The sequence below is a fragment of the Acomys minous genome (assembly GCF_964271855.1).
Source record: "Acomys minous genome assembly, chromosome: 15".
Lineage (NCBI taxonomy): Eukaryota > Metazoa > Chordata > Mammalia > Rodentia > Muridae > Acomys > Acomys minous.
Genome location: NC_140497.1, coordinates 33,586,017 through 33,601,068, shown reverse-complemented (window position 1 = coordinate 33,601,068; position 15,052 = coordinate 33,586,017). Strand labels below are relative to the sequence as shown.

At 45.6% G+C, this 15,052-nt stretch overlaps 1 protein-coding gene across 5 annotated transcripts in view; it reads right to left on the bottom strand.

Moving 5' to 3' along the window:
- Positions 1 to 15,052, bottom strand: part of FAT1 (FAT atypical cadherin 1) — a 121,714-nt gene that overhangs the window by 26,106 nt on the left and 80,556 nt on the right. For all 5 annotated transcript variants that reach the window (XR_014774855.1, XM_084758651.1, XM_084758653.1 and 2 more), the window contains exons 7-10: positions 14,355 to 14,494; positions 10,279 to 10,554; positions 9,944 to 10,154; positions 766 to 4,833 (exon numbers count right to left, since the gene is read on the bottom strand). Coding sequence is in view for 4 of the 5 variants with exons in the window: in XM_084758651.1 (XP_084614777.1) it covers positions 766 to 4,833; positions 9,944 to 10,154; positions 10,279 to 10,554; positions 14,355 to 14,494 (4,695 nt within the window). In the remaining variant the exon portion in view is untranslated. The remainder of the gene's footprint in view (positions 1 to 765; positions 4,834 to 9,943; positions 10,155 to 10,278; positions 10,555 to 14,354; positions 14,495 to 15,052) is intronic.

The window sequence follows — 15,052 nt, the reverse complement described above, 5'->3', positions numbered from 1 at the left end:
CCCCTCCCCCTTCGCTATATAATCCAGACATTGTGGTTCCCCCCTCTCTCTCCTCTCTCTTCTCTTGCTCCCTCTCCTCCTGCATTTCCTCTCTCCTCTTCTCTCTCTGCATGCCCCATCCCTCCCTCCCTCCCTCCCTCTGTCCTCCCCTCCCTGCATGGTGTCCAAGAGCTGCTTCCTAATAAACCTTCGTTTATACCCTTTAACCTGTCTTGCATTAGGTCATATCGCCCCTTCAAGAATGTTTATCGATTACGGTTTAAAAGGTATCGAGACTATTTAAAGTATGATCACATTTGCTACCTATTACCTTTTCTTGTGTTCTTGATGCTGTGGTTTTCGTATCCTAGTCTGGACTGCAGACCAGGCTGGCTTCTAATTTACAGACTCCTCCTACTTCAGCGCCCTTTGAGCCGGGAATATGTGTGCTACACATATTACTACACATTAGCTTTTCTTATTATAGTAACAAAGCAGCAGTAACAGGTCTATTCAAATATGGGATTAAAGACTATGAAATGCAGCTTGCAATAAACCTTTACTTATTTCCTTTAGATCATGTTTACTAACTGTAAAGTTCAACTAAATAAATCGTAGGAGTCCTGGTCAAAACAGCTTTGCCTAAAGACCTTTAAACTCACCGTACATGTTATTTCTACTAATTTTAGACATGCTTAACTCCCCAAACTCATAAATCTGTACCTAGTGTATTCCATATGGTATGGGTTCATTGTATACTGAAACCACTCGCCTTGAGCGTCTTACCTGTTATGAAGTAGGTCACTTGTCTGTTAATCTCTTCAGAGTCACCATCAGTGGTACTTAGGATGGCGATCACACCACCCAGAGGGTCGTCCTCACTCACAGTCCCTTTGTAAATCTCGGCTGTGAATCGTGGCGGGCTGTCATTGACGTCAGTGACAGTGACATCCACAACCGCTGTGGAGGAGAGTTGAATCTTGTCGCCGTGATCCGACGCAACCACTCTAATCTGGTAACTGGCTTTCTCTTCGTGGTCAAGCTCCTTGAGGGTTGTAATCCAGCCTGTTTCCATGTTAATGGCAAAAGATTCGAGGACGTCTGCACCTTGCGATGGATCCAGACTATACATGACTTGGCCATTGGCTCCCGAGTCTAGGTCAGATGCCCTGATCTGGATGACCCTACTTCCTCCTGGCAGGTTTTCAACAATAAATGCCTCGTATGGGCTGGACTCCAAAACTGGGCTGTTATCGTTTGCATCTTTCACCTGGATGCTAACATCTATAGATGCCACCACCTCATAGTCATCAAGAGTGCACCTGGCCAGGATGGAAAACTGATACCACTTAGTGGTCTCATGGTCAAGACTCTTCTCCAGTTTCAGTCTCCCACTCTGCCTGTCAATCACAAAGAACTCATCTCTATTACTTTCAGGAGTATTGCCTTTGACAAGGGTGTACAGAACGTTCCCGCTATGCTCGACCCGGATGAGGTCAATTTCTGTTCCAATAGGCATGTCTTCTGAAATGGCATAGGTATAAAAGGGCTCTGAAAACCTTGGAAGCTGCATTTCCGGTGGAAGTATTTTAACATAGACAGGAACAACAGATTCTTTGGGTGGGGACCCGTTATCCACAGCTCTGACAAAGAAAGTGAAGAATTCGTTCTCTAAGCCAATTAAGCTTTCCTTTGTAGTAATTAGGCCAGTGAGTTTGTTGATTTCCAAATTCTCCTTGACGCTTTCAGAATCGGCCTCGATGGCATAGGTGACATCGGCATTTGACCCCTCATCAGCATCACTTGCAAAGACTTTAAGGACTGATGTCCCTTTGGCAGCGCTGGAGCCAATGTTCACTTCATACTTGGTCGAGCGAAACTGTGGTGCGTTATCATTGTCATCTGTAAGAATGACATTTACAGTACAGAAAGCAACTTTTCCTCCAGCGTCTTTAGCCATTAATCGGATTGGGACTACTTTTTCTGCTGGGGTCTCTCGGTCAAGTTTTTCCAAAGTGAAAATCTGCCCTCTGTCATTCACATAAAACCTGTCTTTGGCAAAGTCATTTACAATGTGGTAAGTTATGTGACTGTAAATACCAGAATCTCTATCCGTTGCCTTCACTTGGACCACCAGGGTATGCAAGGGAGCGTTTTCGGCTAGCTCCACTTCGTATTCGTTCTGAAGGAAAACAGGACTGTGCAAGTTGCCCCCCATCACAGTTACACGGACCTGAGCTGAGCTCCGAAAAACCCCATCAGACACTGAGACGTTGAGACTGTAGAACGGCTTCAAGGTGTGGCGGCGCAGGTTCGAGAGCGTGATGATCCCCGTTTCACTGTCGATGACGAAGCTTTTATGATCGTTGCCAGACAGAATGGAATATTCTAGCTTGTCTCGGTCCGAACTGTCTGCGTCGCAGGCTTTGACACACGTCACAAAATGCCCGTGGGCAGCGTGCTCACTAATTTTGGCTTCGTAAGTCTGCTGTTGAAACTGAGGTGGGTTATCATTGAGGTCAGTGACATCCACGGTGACAATCACATCACTGCTCAACGGGGGCATCCCTCCATCCACAGCCCTTACAAAAATCTTGTGCTGCTGGAACTGTTCATAATCCAGAGCTCTCACTAGTGAAATGAGCCCAGTGCTACTGTCTATGTGAAAATGATCATGACTTTGGCTGTGATTCCCAAACATCTGGTAGGAAATCCCTCTATTCGGTTCTGAATCAGAGTCGGTTGCTCTAACCTGAAGGACGGGCGTTCCGATCACAGATGCCTCGGACAGGGTTGTGGCGTAGGACTGCTGCCCAAACACGGGAGGGTTATCGTTCACGTCCTCCACTACAATGTCCACAAACACTTCGGCGTGAGCACCAGTCAGGGAGTCGGTTGCCCTTACGCTCAGCTTATAGGCTGGGTGGGACTCAAAATCCAGCGGCGCTATGACATTTATCACCCCGGTGTTGAAGTTGATGGTAAACTGACTGAAAGGGTCCCCATCCGTGATGCTGTAGAACACTTTCAGTCCTTCTGGGCTGTTGGCTTGGACATGGACCACGGGGCTGTGCATCTGGATGTCCTCTGGGATCTCTGCACTGTAGAAAGCCTTTTCAAACACAGGCATGGCTTTGTTCACGACGGTGATCGGAACCAGAACTTCTGCAGAGAAAGCTGGGCTTCCGCCGTCCTTCGCGACCACCGTGACGAGGTATTCTTTATTTAAGGTGTTATACTCAAACTGCTTTTTCAGGGAAATGTCACCAGAGGGTCCGATCTGAAAGTGGTCGTGATGCTCCTTAAGGTAGTAGTGCACCTCGCCGTTTTGGCCACTGTCTCTGTCGATGGCGGTGACGTGGCGGATGACGTGGCCCACCGCAGCATCCACCTTCACCACAGCATAATAAGGAAGATTGACAAACACTGGGGCGTTGTCATTTTGGTCTTCAATGGTGACTTTCACCACAACGTGAGCCACTACTGATGGCTCATGCTCTTTGGTCACCTCTACCACCACATCAAACGTCTCCCGTTGCTCACGATCGAATGGTATCCCAGTGGTTGACAACACGCCTGAAGTGTGGCTGATTTTAAATCTGCGGTCTGGGTTGAGGATGTGGTAAAACAAAGGCTCGTTGATCGGGTTCCCGATAGCAGTGATGACAGCTAACGTTTTGGTTTCTGTGGTGTTCTCTTTCACGATGGCAGAGTAGAAATCCTGGGTAAACTTGAGTGGGCTCTCTTTGCTCTCTTTCACGTTGATCTTCACCGAGGCCGTGCTTGCAAATCTGCCATCAGAGGCTCGGACTGTGAGCTCATAGCGGCTTCGTAACTGAGTTGTGTTCTGTATCGTTATGGTGCCTGTCTTGTAGTCCATTGAGAACTTCTCCCCAATGTTGCCTTCAGTGATGGAGTATATTAACTGTGAGAACGCCCTGGAATCGGCATCCGTGGCGTTCACCGTGATGACCTTTACTCCTTTGTACGTTGGCAATAAAAGAGATGCTTCATACAAAGGCTTAGAGAAGACAGGAGGGCAGTCGTTGATGTCAATTACATGTATAGTCACATTAGCTGCATGCTCGGCGAACAGCCGTGGAGTCCCCATGTCGTGCACTTGTACGGTAAAGTGAAAAACATGTGTCTCTTCATAGTCCAGACTCAGCACGGTATGAATAGCACCGGTTGTGGCATCAATAGCAAAGTAATTGTGCACAGATGGCTCAACAATTTGGTAAACAAGCAGCGCATTGGACTCCCTATCAGCATCGGCTGCTCGAACGACTAGTGGAACGTTGCTGTCTGTTAGGACCACACTGTTGACGGAGGCTGACTCGCTGATGAATCCAGAATATTCTGCCTGGGTAAAAACTGGTGGGTTGTCGTTCTCATCCTGTATGTGCACGGCAACAGTTGTATTGGTGGACAGGCCAGCCATGTTGGTCCCTTGCACCGTCAATGTGTAAATGGGCCGCGTTTCAAAATCCAAGGCCTTCTGAGTGAGGATGCTCCCAGAATGGGGGTTAATATCAAACGTGTCACCTGCGTTTCCATCTTTTATTTCATACATCACTGAAGACTGACTACGAGCAGAGACCATTCCAACAAAACTCCCAATCCTGATGGCTTCGCTAATTTCAACAGAGTACTCTCGGGATGTGAACTTGGGGGAGGCGTTATCAGCGACGGTGACGGCGATACGTACAGATGCCACTTCACTCATCGGTGGGTCGCCTTTATCTGTAGCTTTGACCATTAAATCATAGTCCACTTGGTTACTTCGATCCAATTCTCTGGCAGTTTTTATGGAGCCCAAGATGGGGTCGATTGTAAAAGAATGTCCAATGTTTCCTGGAAGGGCAAGGGGAAAAAAAGAAAGAAAGGAAGGAAGGAAGAAAGAGAAAAAATGAAATCTATTAGAGAAAAGCCAAGGGCAACAGAAATAGCAGAGAAACAGCAACAGACATTTAAAACTTACATCCTGGATTAAATAGAATTGAACGAAACCTTCCATTTAATTCCATTTTTGCCCATTTAAACTGTTCAGAATTTTGGCTGTCAAATGTGAAAAGGAAGAAAGAGAAAAAAATATTCTTCTGTGCCTAAAGCCAAAATTCTTCCCTACGCTGAACTGAGAACTGTGTGGTAACAACACATGGCTCTCCTCTCACGAAGCAATTCAGTTAAGAATTCTCCAACAGAACCCTGAAATTCGGCAGGATGCAGCCATGTATCAACACTCACCACTTAGAAGGGAAAAACCTTAATTCACTAAGAAAATTTACACCGTGCTTTAAGACAGCTTTGTAATGCAAGAAGTTAAGAGAGCTGAGAAACAATGTTCTGTAGCCCACCAGACTTTACAAGTTTGGAAGAGTTCAACAATTGTTAACCTTTTCCAAGTCGACCTTATCAACTAGTCGATTCCCGAGTAGGAGGGATTCTGCTTTCAGGAGACATCTGGCAGAGTCTGCCTGTCGTAGCTTGAAGCGAGGAAGTGCTCCTGCCGGGAAGATGGTAGGAGCCAAGAGACAAAAACAGCTCTCATGCTCACAGCATCGCACGGCACATGGCCACATGGCGGCCTCCGCAATGAGGGGTTATTTGCTTCAAAACATCAACAACACTTATGCAGCCGAGAGGCAAACTGCGAGGCCTGATGGTTTTACTGCTGTTTTCTTTGGGCCTTTCCAGGCTACTATCCTACACAGATTCAGTATTCCCTCAACTCTCAGCGCCCGCCCCACTGTGTTGGGAGGTCTAAAGAAACCAGCAGTTCTCTAGACGTTCCGGTTGGAGCAAAGGCGGTGTGTGTGTGTGTGTGTGTGTGTGTGTGTGTGTGTGTGTGTGTGTGTGTGTGTGTGTGTGTGTTTCTCTACATGTTTTGGTTGGAGCCAAGGTGCTGTGTGTGTAGGCACACTCTGTGTGTGTCTCTGTGTGTGTGTGTGTTGTGTCTTTGGGTTCTACTCCTCTGTGAATCCTTACCACCCTTTCTCTGGTTCATAAATAAGGCGCTAGACATCAGTCCCCGCACTCTACTCATTCTCCCCAAATGGCCACTGTATGGCAGCGCTAACTTCACTTGCCGTTTAACAGTTTCCTCACGCTCCTCTTCCTTTGGGTTCGCCACCAGCAAACTACTTAGGCCAGAGCTACTTAGTGTGACCTGCAAACCGGAGGGTTAACAAGCACCCCTCTCTCCGCATTAAGACTAAACACTTCCTGTACAATGTGCATTTCCTTCGTTAAATACATTTTCCAAAAATCCATGACAATTTTTTTTCCCTGAGGCCAGACACAGCCTGGTTTTCATTAGGATGGCCTGGCTCTGTGGCCAAACCCCAAGGCAGTGAGAGAGCCTGGGCTTCTCCAGACCCTGAAGGTCTGGGCTGAACCCTGGCCCAGGCCTCTGCCAGGTTGCTCAGACACCGATTTCCGGTCCGTCTGTACTCAGGAGCATCTGTGATTTCAGGCTGCCACTGTGTCTTAGACAAACGTCAACACTCAGAGATCCTTTTCCTGTTCTACCTGTGTATTATTCGCACCATCACCTCATGATGGCTGTCTGGCCTGACAGGTGCCACCTGCTCATCTTTGTGGCGAGTGCTGGTATTCCCCCACACCCCCACCTACAACACCCAGCTTTCTGATGCCTCTTTTAGCGAACAGTCCATCTGGTAGCACTCATATCCGTCCGTCTGCACTTAGCTGTCTTATTCTCCAGAGTGACATCTTATTTGCTAGTAAAGTTCCACACATCCAAAGCCTTGAACGAAGAAACGAATCAATGTTTTTAATGTTGCAAATAGAGCGTTATGATGCACTGCTGTGTTCCCTGGCCCATGTCACATCAACATCTTCTCACACCAGAGACCCTATATTGACCATGTCCTCTCCTAACGTGCCCTTCCCTAGCTCCTCTGGGAATTTCTCCATTCATCCATTTATTCACTTATTCGGAATTTACCTGAATGCTGCTGCCTCAACACTTTCCTTGCCTCCCCTGTCCACTATGGCTACTTGTACTCTTTGTTGTACTTTCTCTTTTTAACCTTCTCTTTCCTCCTATTTATTTTTGGGGTTGCTTTTGTTTGTGTGCAGCTCACGCTCACCAGGAACACACTACGTATCTCCAGCTGACCTCCTGCCTCACAATCCTCCTGCCTCAGCCCCTGAAGGACTGTGCGTAAAGGTAATTTGCCACCACACCAGCTCCTGAATGGCCCCCTTACAGCATGTAGGACACTTTTGCTATTTCTCCCCAGTGCCTAATTTAGAAATATTCTTTATTATCTGGGGTATCCTGGCATTGGATTAACATGACATAAAACACTCAACAGGAGGCTAGCTTAGTGATTTGGCATTTGGATCTCACACAGGTACGTATCATGACACAAAGCTTCAGAAGTACAGAAGGCAACGCAGGCTGCCAACTGCTGCGAGATGTGCTTCAGGTAACAGGTGCATTTCCCAAGCCCTGAACCACATCTTTGCTCCCTGTGAAGGGAGATAAGGCAGTGAGCAGAACTTGGTACTAAGGCAGGGCTGACTCGTGCTGGCTGAAAAGAGTACAACTTTAAATAAGTCTCTGCATTTCAACAGGGGGATCATCTGGAGTAACAAGCCATGTTGCCTGTAAGTGGCAACTATTTCCTCTACAGCACAAAAGAAAGACATGCGGGGGAGCCCGTCTCTTCCTATGCTTGACGTACCGCCTGTACGCAGTAAGGACTTGCTGACAGTGTGAAAACCTCTACCAAGTTTCAGTGGCAAGTATAGTGGAGGTCTGAGGAACAAAACCAATTTTAATCAATGAATACACCCACCAAGTGTTAGCTTTCTCCACGGGTGACAACAGTGGTGAAGTAATGCTCTAATCTACTCTTTAGAGAAGCCGCCACCACCCAGAGTAGGGCATTTAGGTGTCTCTGGTGCACAGTTCAGTTGCTACTGGAAATACCTCATTAAGTTCCTTTCCCTGAAGACTTCAAATCAGAATAAAGCTATTGCTCAATACATTTCTCCTAATTAAACGTGCACTATTTTGGGTAAAATTAATAACCAATCTTCTGAAATTTATTAAATGCAATTGGATACAAGTTAGAAACAGCCGACTATGAGTAAAGTGTTAAGTGAACAGCAGTATGAACATTTTACAGTTCCAATGGGTGTGTGCACACAGACACACAGACACACAGACAGACACACACACACACACAGACACAGACATACACACAAACACTACTGCAGTTCACGGCAGTGGTCTTATGAAAGCATCCTTTAGGATGTTACATTATGAAAAGCTGTGTCTTCAAGTCCTATGCCACATGGGAACAGTCCCTCGGTACTTGGGTTATTCTTTGGGGAGAGACAGAGTTCCATTCTTAGAATACCAAATTACTAATCCCATCAGTCACTGCAAACACTCAAAGAATGCACATGCCTTCGCTCAGACACCAACAATCATATTTTAACCACCCAGTTGTTGAGAATGATGTGGACGCTGCTCAGGGAAAGTTGAACATTTTCTCCCACATAAACCCAGCCAGTTTGTCTACGACAAAGCCACTTCATTGAAATGCTCCGGCATGCACGAATGGAATGTACTGTTTTTCTAACTGCTAAATTTCTCAAGCAGTCAGGAGAAAAAAAAAAAAACTCTATCTCTATCCAAGGCACTAACCTCACTATGGTGCATTTTAGCACTTCTAACTGCAGGCAGTATATAAAATCTTATTTGTGAATAATGAAGTCAATCTGGTTCTTTAAAGGGAAACAAATGAGTATTTTTGTCAAAATTACTCCTTTTATAGTCAGATCTGTGATCTGTAGTCTACAACCTCTATGGAATCAATCAATGCCTAGGAGAGGCCGTGTATAAGTAGGTAGAGCTCTGCACTTAAAAAAAGAAAAAAAGTAGATAAAATACTCTAAAATCATTTCACAAAATGGAAAATGCAACCAGCTCTGTTTCTTGTACTAACAATGGCTGTGAGGATGGTAGGAAGCTGAACTGCCTTCTCCACACTCATCACGTGCTGGAATTCCTAACACATGTGTGAGCATGTGTCCCACAGGAGAACCACTCTCAATACATCTATGTGAGGCCGGCTGGGGAAAGCCAAGCCTGCTGAACACAGCATGAAGATTTCTTGCAGGGCACCCATCACATGAATGGAGCTAGCTGCCTTAGTCTACAGGATGAGTGACCAGCAGCAGAGAAGAAAAAAACCTGTCATGTTGCCGTGATGGCTCCAACAATCCTCAACTGTGCGGTGCTTTCCTGGTTTCGTCCTGGAATGCCTAGGCGCAGGCTCAGTTTACATTCTTGGCTTGGGCTACCTCTGTGGTACCTCTAGGCAATGTGACAGGTGCCTTCCCAATACTGCTCTTCCCAGAATGAACCACTCTGTAACCTGTTTCAACAACCATATTCTACAGATGATATTCTACTGTTAAAGGCACACGGGATGGAATGTGGAGCGAGCTTGCCCCTTGTTCTCTGAGAGTTGGGCCAAGATGGGCGAGACATCACACCATTGTGGCATTTCTTACTCTGAGCCAGAGAAAATACTCCCATTAAAATGGTAAATTACTAAGCCAGCATTTTTTCCTGACTTGTTTCAGAGCCTAAAACAACTGCCTGAAATAATTCCAGAAGTACTGAATTAGAAAAATAAAGTTCTCCCTCCCTGTTAGGATTTATCAATCTTAATTTATGTTAATACTGGTAATCCCCAGAATTCTTGACACTCAAGCTTATTACGACTTTATCTTTGCTCCTTGGTAGGCTGTTTTCCCCTCCTTTAATCTCTTTTGCCTTATACATTAAACAGTAGTTAAAATTTTAATCCATTTTTGTTTGCAGTGGTAACGTAGAAATGCTTCAACACCTAGAAGTAATTTTAGAAATAGCAGCACACACTTCTCAAACACAGAGGCTTCAAAGAAAAAAACATACCTGATTCAATCGAGTATAGCACTTCCGCATTTTTCCCTTTGTCCTTGTCCAGAGCTGTAACCTGCAACACCACTGAGCCGACAGCTGCCGACTCATAGACCCGCCCTTCATAGGAGGAGCTGGTGAACCACGGAGCGTGGTCATTCATGTCACTGACGTTAACAACGATCCTGGCAAAGTTGCGCTTCACAGGGACATCCTGATCCCGCACCTGAAAGAAGCGACAGGCTGTTTATTCCACTGGGGTTCTTCTTTCTCGTGGATCAAAAAACAAAACACACACACCCCACTACCCCTTTCCAGCACAGGAAACCATCGGAGGGACCGGGCCGTACCATGACTGTGAGAACGTGCTGGTGGATGGCCTCGTGGTCAAGCTTGTCAGACGTGTAGAGAGCGCCGGTGGCAGCATCAAGGCGGAACTTCTTGAGGCTCGCCGGATCTATGCTGCTCTGCAGACTGTAGATGAGTTTGTTTTTCTCATCCTGATCTACAGCACTGATCTGCAAAATCTCTGTTTCGGGCTCTGTGTCTTCGGGAACCACAACTTCGTATTTTGTTGTAGAAAACTGAGGCCGGTGGTCATTGGTGTCTATTACCTTGATGAGTACCTGTGACGGGTGACCCAAGGACTCACATGAAGACACATTCATGGTCATAACATTTTAATACTTAAGTAAACGTACATATGGAATAAAATGCTACTGAACCAAAATGAATATGAATATGAGAAATAAAAGCAATGGAAGTCTAGAATCAAGGAAGCCTCCTACAGACTCTATTTGATACGTCTTACTTAATTTTTAACAATAACTATGGAGATATAATTCTAGCCACAGCCAAAAATTCTTTATGCAATACAGGCTAATTTCTCCCAGGTCTCTACATGAAACCTTTGGAGGTGACTATGGGAAGATATCCAAGTTCACTCTGCCAGGGTTACAGTGTACCCCTTTTCTACATTAGATTTAGGCCCATGAGAGGGATGGTTAACACCATCTGAATTTCTCATTCTAATCCCTGAGACTCCAAGATCCTCTTACATTTTTAATACGAAAGGAACATCTAGAAATCGCAGAAGATGCAATTCAGTGACTGAGCACAAAAAAAGAAGAAGATATGTCTTAAATTGTATTTCTGTGACTTCAAAACATAAGTAGCAAACATCTCTTTCCTAAAAGCAATTAAGAAGGTTGAAAAGAAAAACTCTTGTCAAATATGGTGACATAAAATGAAAGCTTTAAAGCAAAAAGGCAGATGTCAAAAAACAAAAACAAAACTTGGTCATAATTGGAAAGAAAAAATATTTACCTTGACAGATGGTTAATTTTTTGGAATGAAGTGACATAGATAGATAAGGCATAGGGAAAATCAGCACCAATTATAAAATATGGTTTATAGTTTATGAACAAAAAAGTTAGCCCCACAGGCTTCTACAGAACACAGGGCTTTGCTAATTTAAGAGGAACACGGGCCCAGCAGTAGAACAATCCCAAGTAACTACAGAGCACACCGAAGACAGAATTTTCATGCAACTGCCCCAGTGTTCCCCAAGAACACCAGAGCATCAATGGACACGCTTTCATTCAGTTCTATGTGAATACTAAATTCATTCACCAAGCCACAATAAACAAACAAATAAGATTTTATGTGAAAGGTATGTTAGCATTTCAAACGACTATAAGGCTCACTTTTTAAGATTAAAGAGGATCCGGAGGCACAGCTGTACCAGGAAGTTCTTTTATAAATCAAATCATGGTCTGTTTACAAATTTACAAGTTAAGTTCACCATGGGATTGGAACTAGGCAGAAGTCTGAGGCTGCTTCCAGGTTCAGCTAACCACTGGTAAACAAAAGGCTGGAAGGAATAGGCAACCCATTTTAACAAGGCAATTCATGAGACACATCCTGACCGAGCACTGGCTCAGCTCTCTCCCGTAAGGTCTGAAGGTAAAAAGCAAGCGTACAATGGTGACTATCCTCGGTACACTTTCAATCTCCTTGGGCCATGTTATATTCCTATAAAGTCTAAAATGGGCTAGCACACCATGACTTGTTTAAAGTCCAGAGGTTGGCTGGGATTTTCCAAAGCAAGGAGTACTGGGCAGAGGACGGTCAGTCAGGAGTGTCAAAGTTGAGAATGCATACCTATGTTTTAGAGACTGAAAAGACTTAGACCCGAAAGAACAGAGGACCAGGACAAATGTGGAATTGAACATGCTCGGCTTAAACTCCCAAGCTATGAATGGAGAGTTAGCTATCCTGTCCACTTCACACCCTTTCATCAGAGAAAAATGCATTTTCAGTTTCCTCTTCTTCTCACTCAAGGGGACCATTTTTCTGGCACGTAGCCCCAGGTGAGTTTCAGGGACCAGAGACAGCAAAGAAAGTGAAATAGCAGGGATACGGGGTCAGGAGCCTGTACAGTGATGCTACATGATGCCTGTGTCATGTGAGATTGCCCCGACGCCAGGCAGCAAGGGCACGAAGAGCAAGCCCTCTGTGCCATCTCCCCCGTCGAGCGCCACCCTCACTTAGCAGATGGGGCAATGGAAGCGGAGAAGTCTGAGCTCTGTCCCTACACAGGAGGAAGAGGAAGAGGTGGAGACAAGCCTCAAACGAGACTGCCTGCGTGGAACGTAAAGATCGTGTCCCAGAGAAAGGGAAAGAGAACTTAGGAGCAAAGCAGCTCCAATGCAACATCACCCACTCCCTGTCAAGAATGACGCTGCGTACGCAGAACCAGGGCATCTAGCCTGCCTCCTTCCCAGTCTCCTCTGTTAAGGATACACAGTGTCTGGACGGAACCACCACACCAACCCTCTCACGTCCAGCATCGGACCTGAATGCACCAAGTTGCTACGTGGGTTCTTGCTTTTCACCGACACACCTGCATCTGCCTCTCGTTCAACCTTATCAGGGCAGCTCAGGTGCTCCAGCCCCTCCCCACAGCATCCATTCGACTCCACCCCAGATCTCTATCTCCTTGCGCACGGTCCCAGAGAGAAACCTAAACCTAATTACTGCCTGTTCCCTTTGTCCCCACCACCACAGGTCAGCCTGGGCTCTGTCACCATTCTCTTACGTTCCGACAACCTCCCCATGGCCAGCGATCCCTTGGGATACTGCCAGGACTCGCTGAACGTGCTTCAGGGAAAATTACACAATGATAACCCTCCCCTCCACTGAAGTTTAAGAGAAAGAGGGACTAACCAACCTCCAGAGTTTCAGAGAGGTTTTAGTAATGTACATCAAGGCTTCATCCTAAGCGCCCCACCATACTCAAAATGCAGTTTTGGGGGAAGAGGTGCACATTAATTATTTCCTAAGGAGGCAATGCTACCACGAGGACACACGGCCGTAGCAAGGGGCGTGGCTGTCACAGAGGAGGGCCATTTCCACAGCTTCCCAAATCCCTTTTGCTATATTTCCAGTCAGTCACGAGAAGTAGACTGAACACAGCAACACTCTTTAAATCTTTCTCGAAGAATAATGTTAAGGTTTGTAACTCTTCATGTTTTAATTCTCTATCGTTTAACATCAGGGACTTATTTTCAAAGGCAGAAAAACTGATGCATGCGCTTGTTACCACAATGAGGGGAGCAAGGAGCAAAACAGAAACTACTACAAAAGCGCACTACGCCGTCCACGCGGCAACTCAAAATGACCCCGCAAGCACAGGCCGCAGCACAGCAATCTCACACACATTAAAATCACAAGTATCCGGAGAGAGGAATAATCTATCTTTACAGCTCCCCTCCAGTTTTCTAGTCATTTACTAACTGAGCACACATCCCAGACTGCAGTGCTTAAACATTAATGTGACTAAGGGACAGAGGAGATGACGTGTATCACTTAAGATTCCAGAGAACGTAATCTAAAGATGAAGAACCAGAATTCAGCAGCATCTCAGTCTCCAAGTTTCCACTTTCTTAGGGATATTTATGTAACACACAGGCCTTTAGCAAAGTCATCCTAAGAGAACAGGATTTGGGCCTGCTGCCACACCACAGCTTCCAATGACACAAATTCAATAAGCACTTGTGAGGGAGGGAGGGAAGGGTCCTGCCTACCCCTGGAGATATGAGGGCTTCAAGAAAACGATGTATACAACTCATCCTGTGATAAGACTGCCAACACAGCTTAAATGTGAGCCTAAAATTAAGAAGGCTGTTATGGGAAACTGATAAGAGTATGGTCTGGGTTTAAGTCTCCTATTGAAATTTTTTGAGACTGCTAAACAGAGGAGGGCAAAACTCCAGTCAGGATCTGCATTTATTTCCTGTCCCTCAATAAGAACTCTTGGTGTGTACATCAACACACAACTGCCCATGCGTCTGTGCGTCCTGACGTGAGGGCACCCTTGGAGTGCTCTCCCAACCCCCCCCCACACACACCAGCACTCACATACCTGAGTAACAATAGTGGTGGTTCCGTCTGTAGCCTCCACTGTGAGGTTATAGTTGGATTTCTGTTCTGCATCAAGGGGTTTGGCAACGATGATGGTTCCGGTGCCCTTGTCGACATCAAAGTGACTATCATAGTTACCACCTAGGTTAAATTGGGACAAACAGAAGTGGCTAGAGAAAAATCACACACGAGAGATCTGTCACGTGTTTTATGGCTTTCTGATTCTTAATGGCCATGAAAACAGCCTTTTCATACAACAACCAAAGTGGTTCCTGGGAGTTGCGGTTCTGAAACCCAGGGAAAGGATGGCCAACTATTTAGAGTGCTTTTAGGGAAAAACTAGAGCTCGATGTTAAGGAGGCCAGGGGTGGAGAAGAAAGTAACTCCACAAGCAAAGAGCCCTGCTACACTACCTGTCAAACACTTTGAACTTTTCAAGCATTATTAAAATTTTATGAAAACCTCGTACTATTTTGAATTGTTATTATACTAGAAATAACAATTTAAAATAAATACTTTGGAACCAGTAAACAAACTCTGAAACAGTTACAGCTAACTTAAATGAGACCTATTACAAACTCCTTAAAGCTACTTTCAGGGGCTGGAGAGATGGCTCAGTGGTTAAGAGCGTCGCCTGCTGTTCTAGAGGTCCTGAGTTCAATTCCCAGCAACCACATGGTGGCTCACAGGCATCTATAA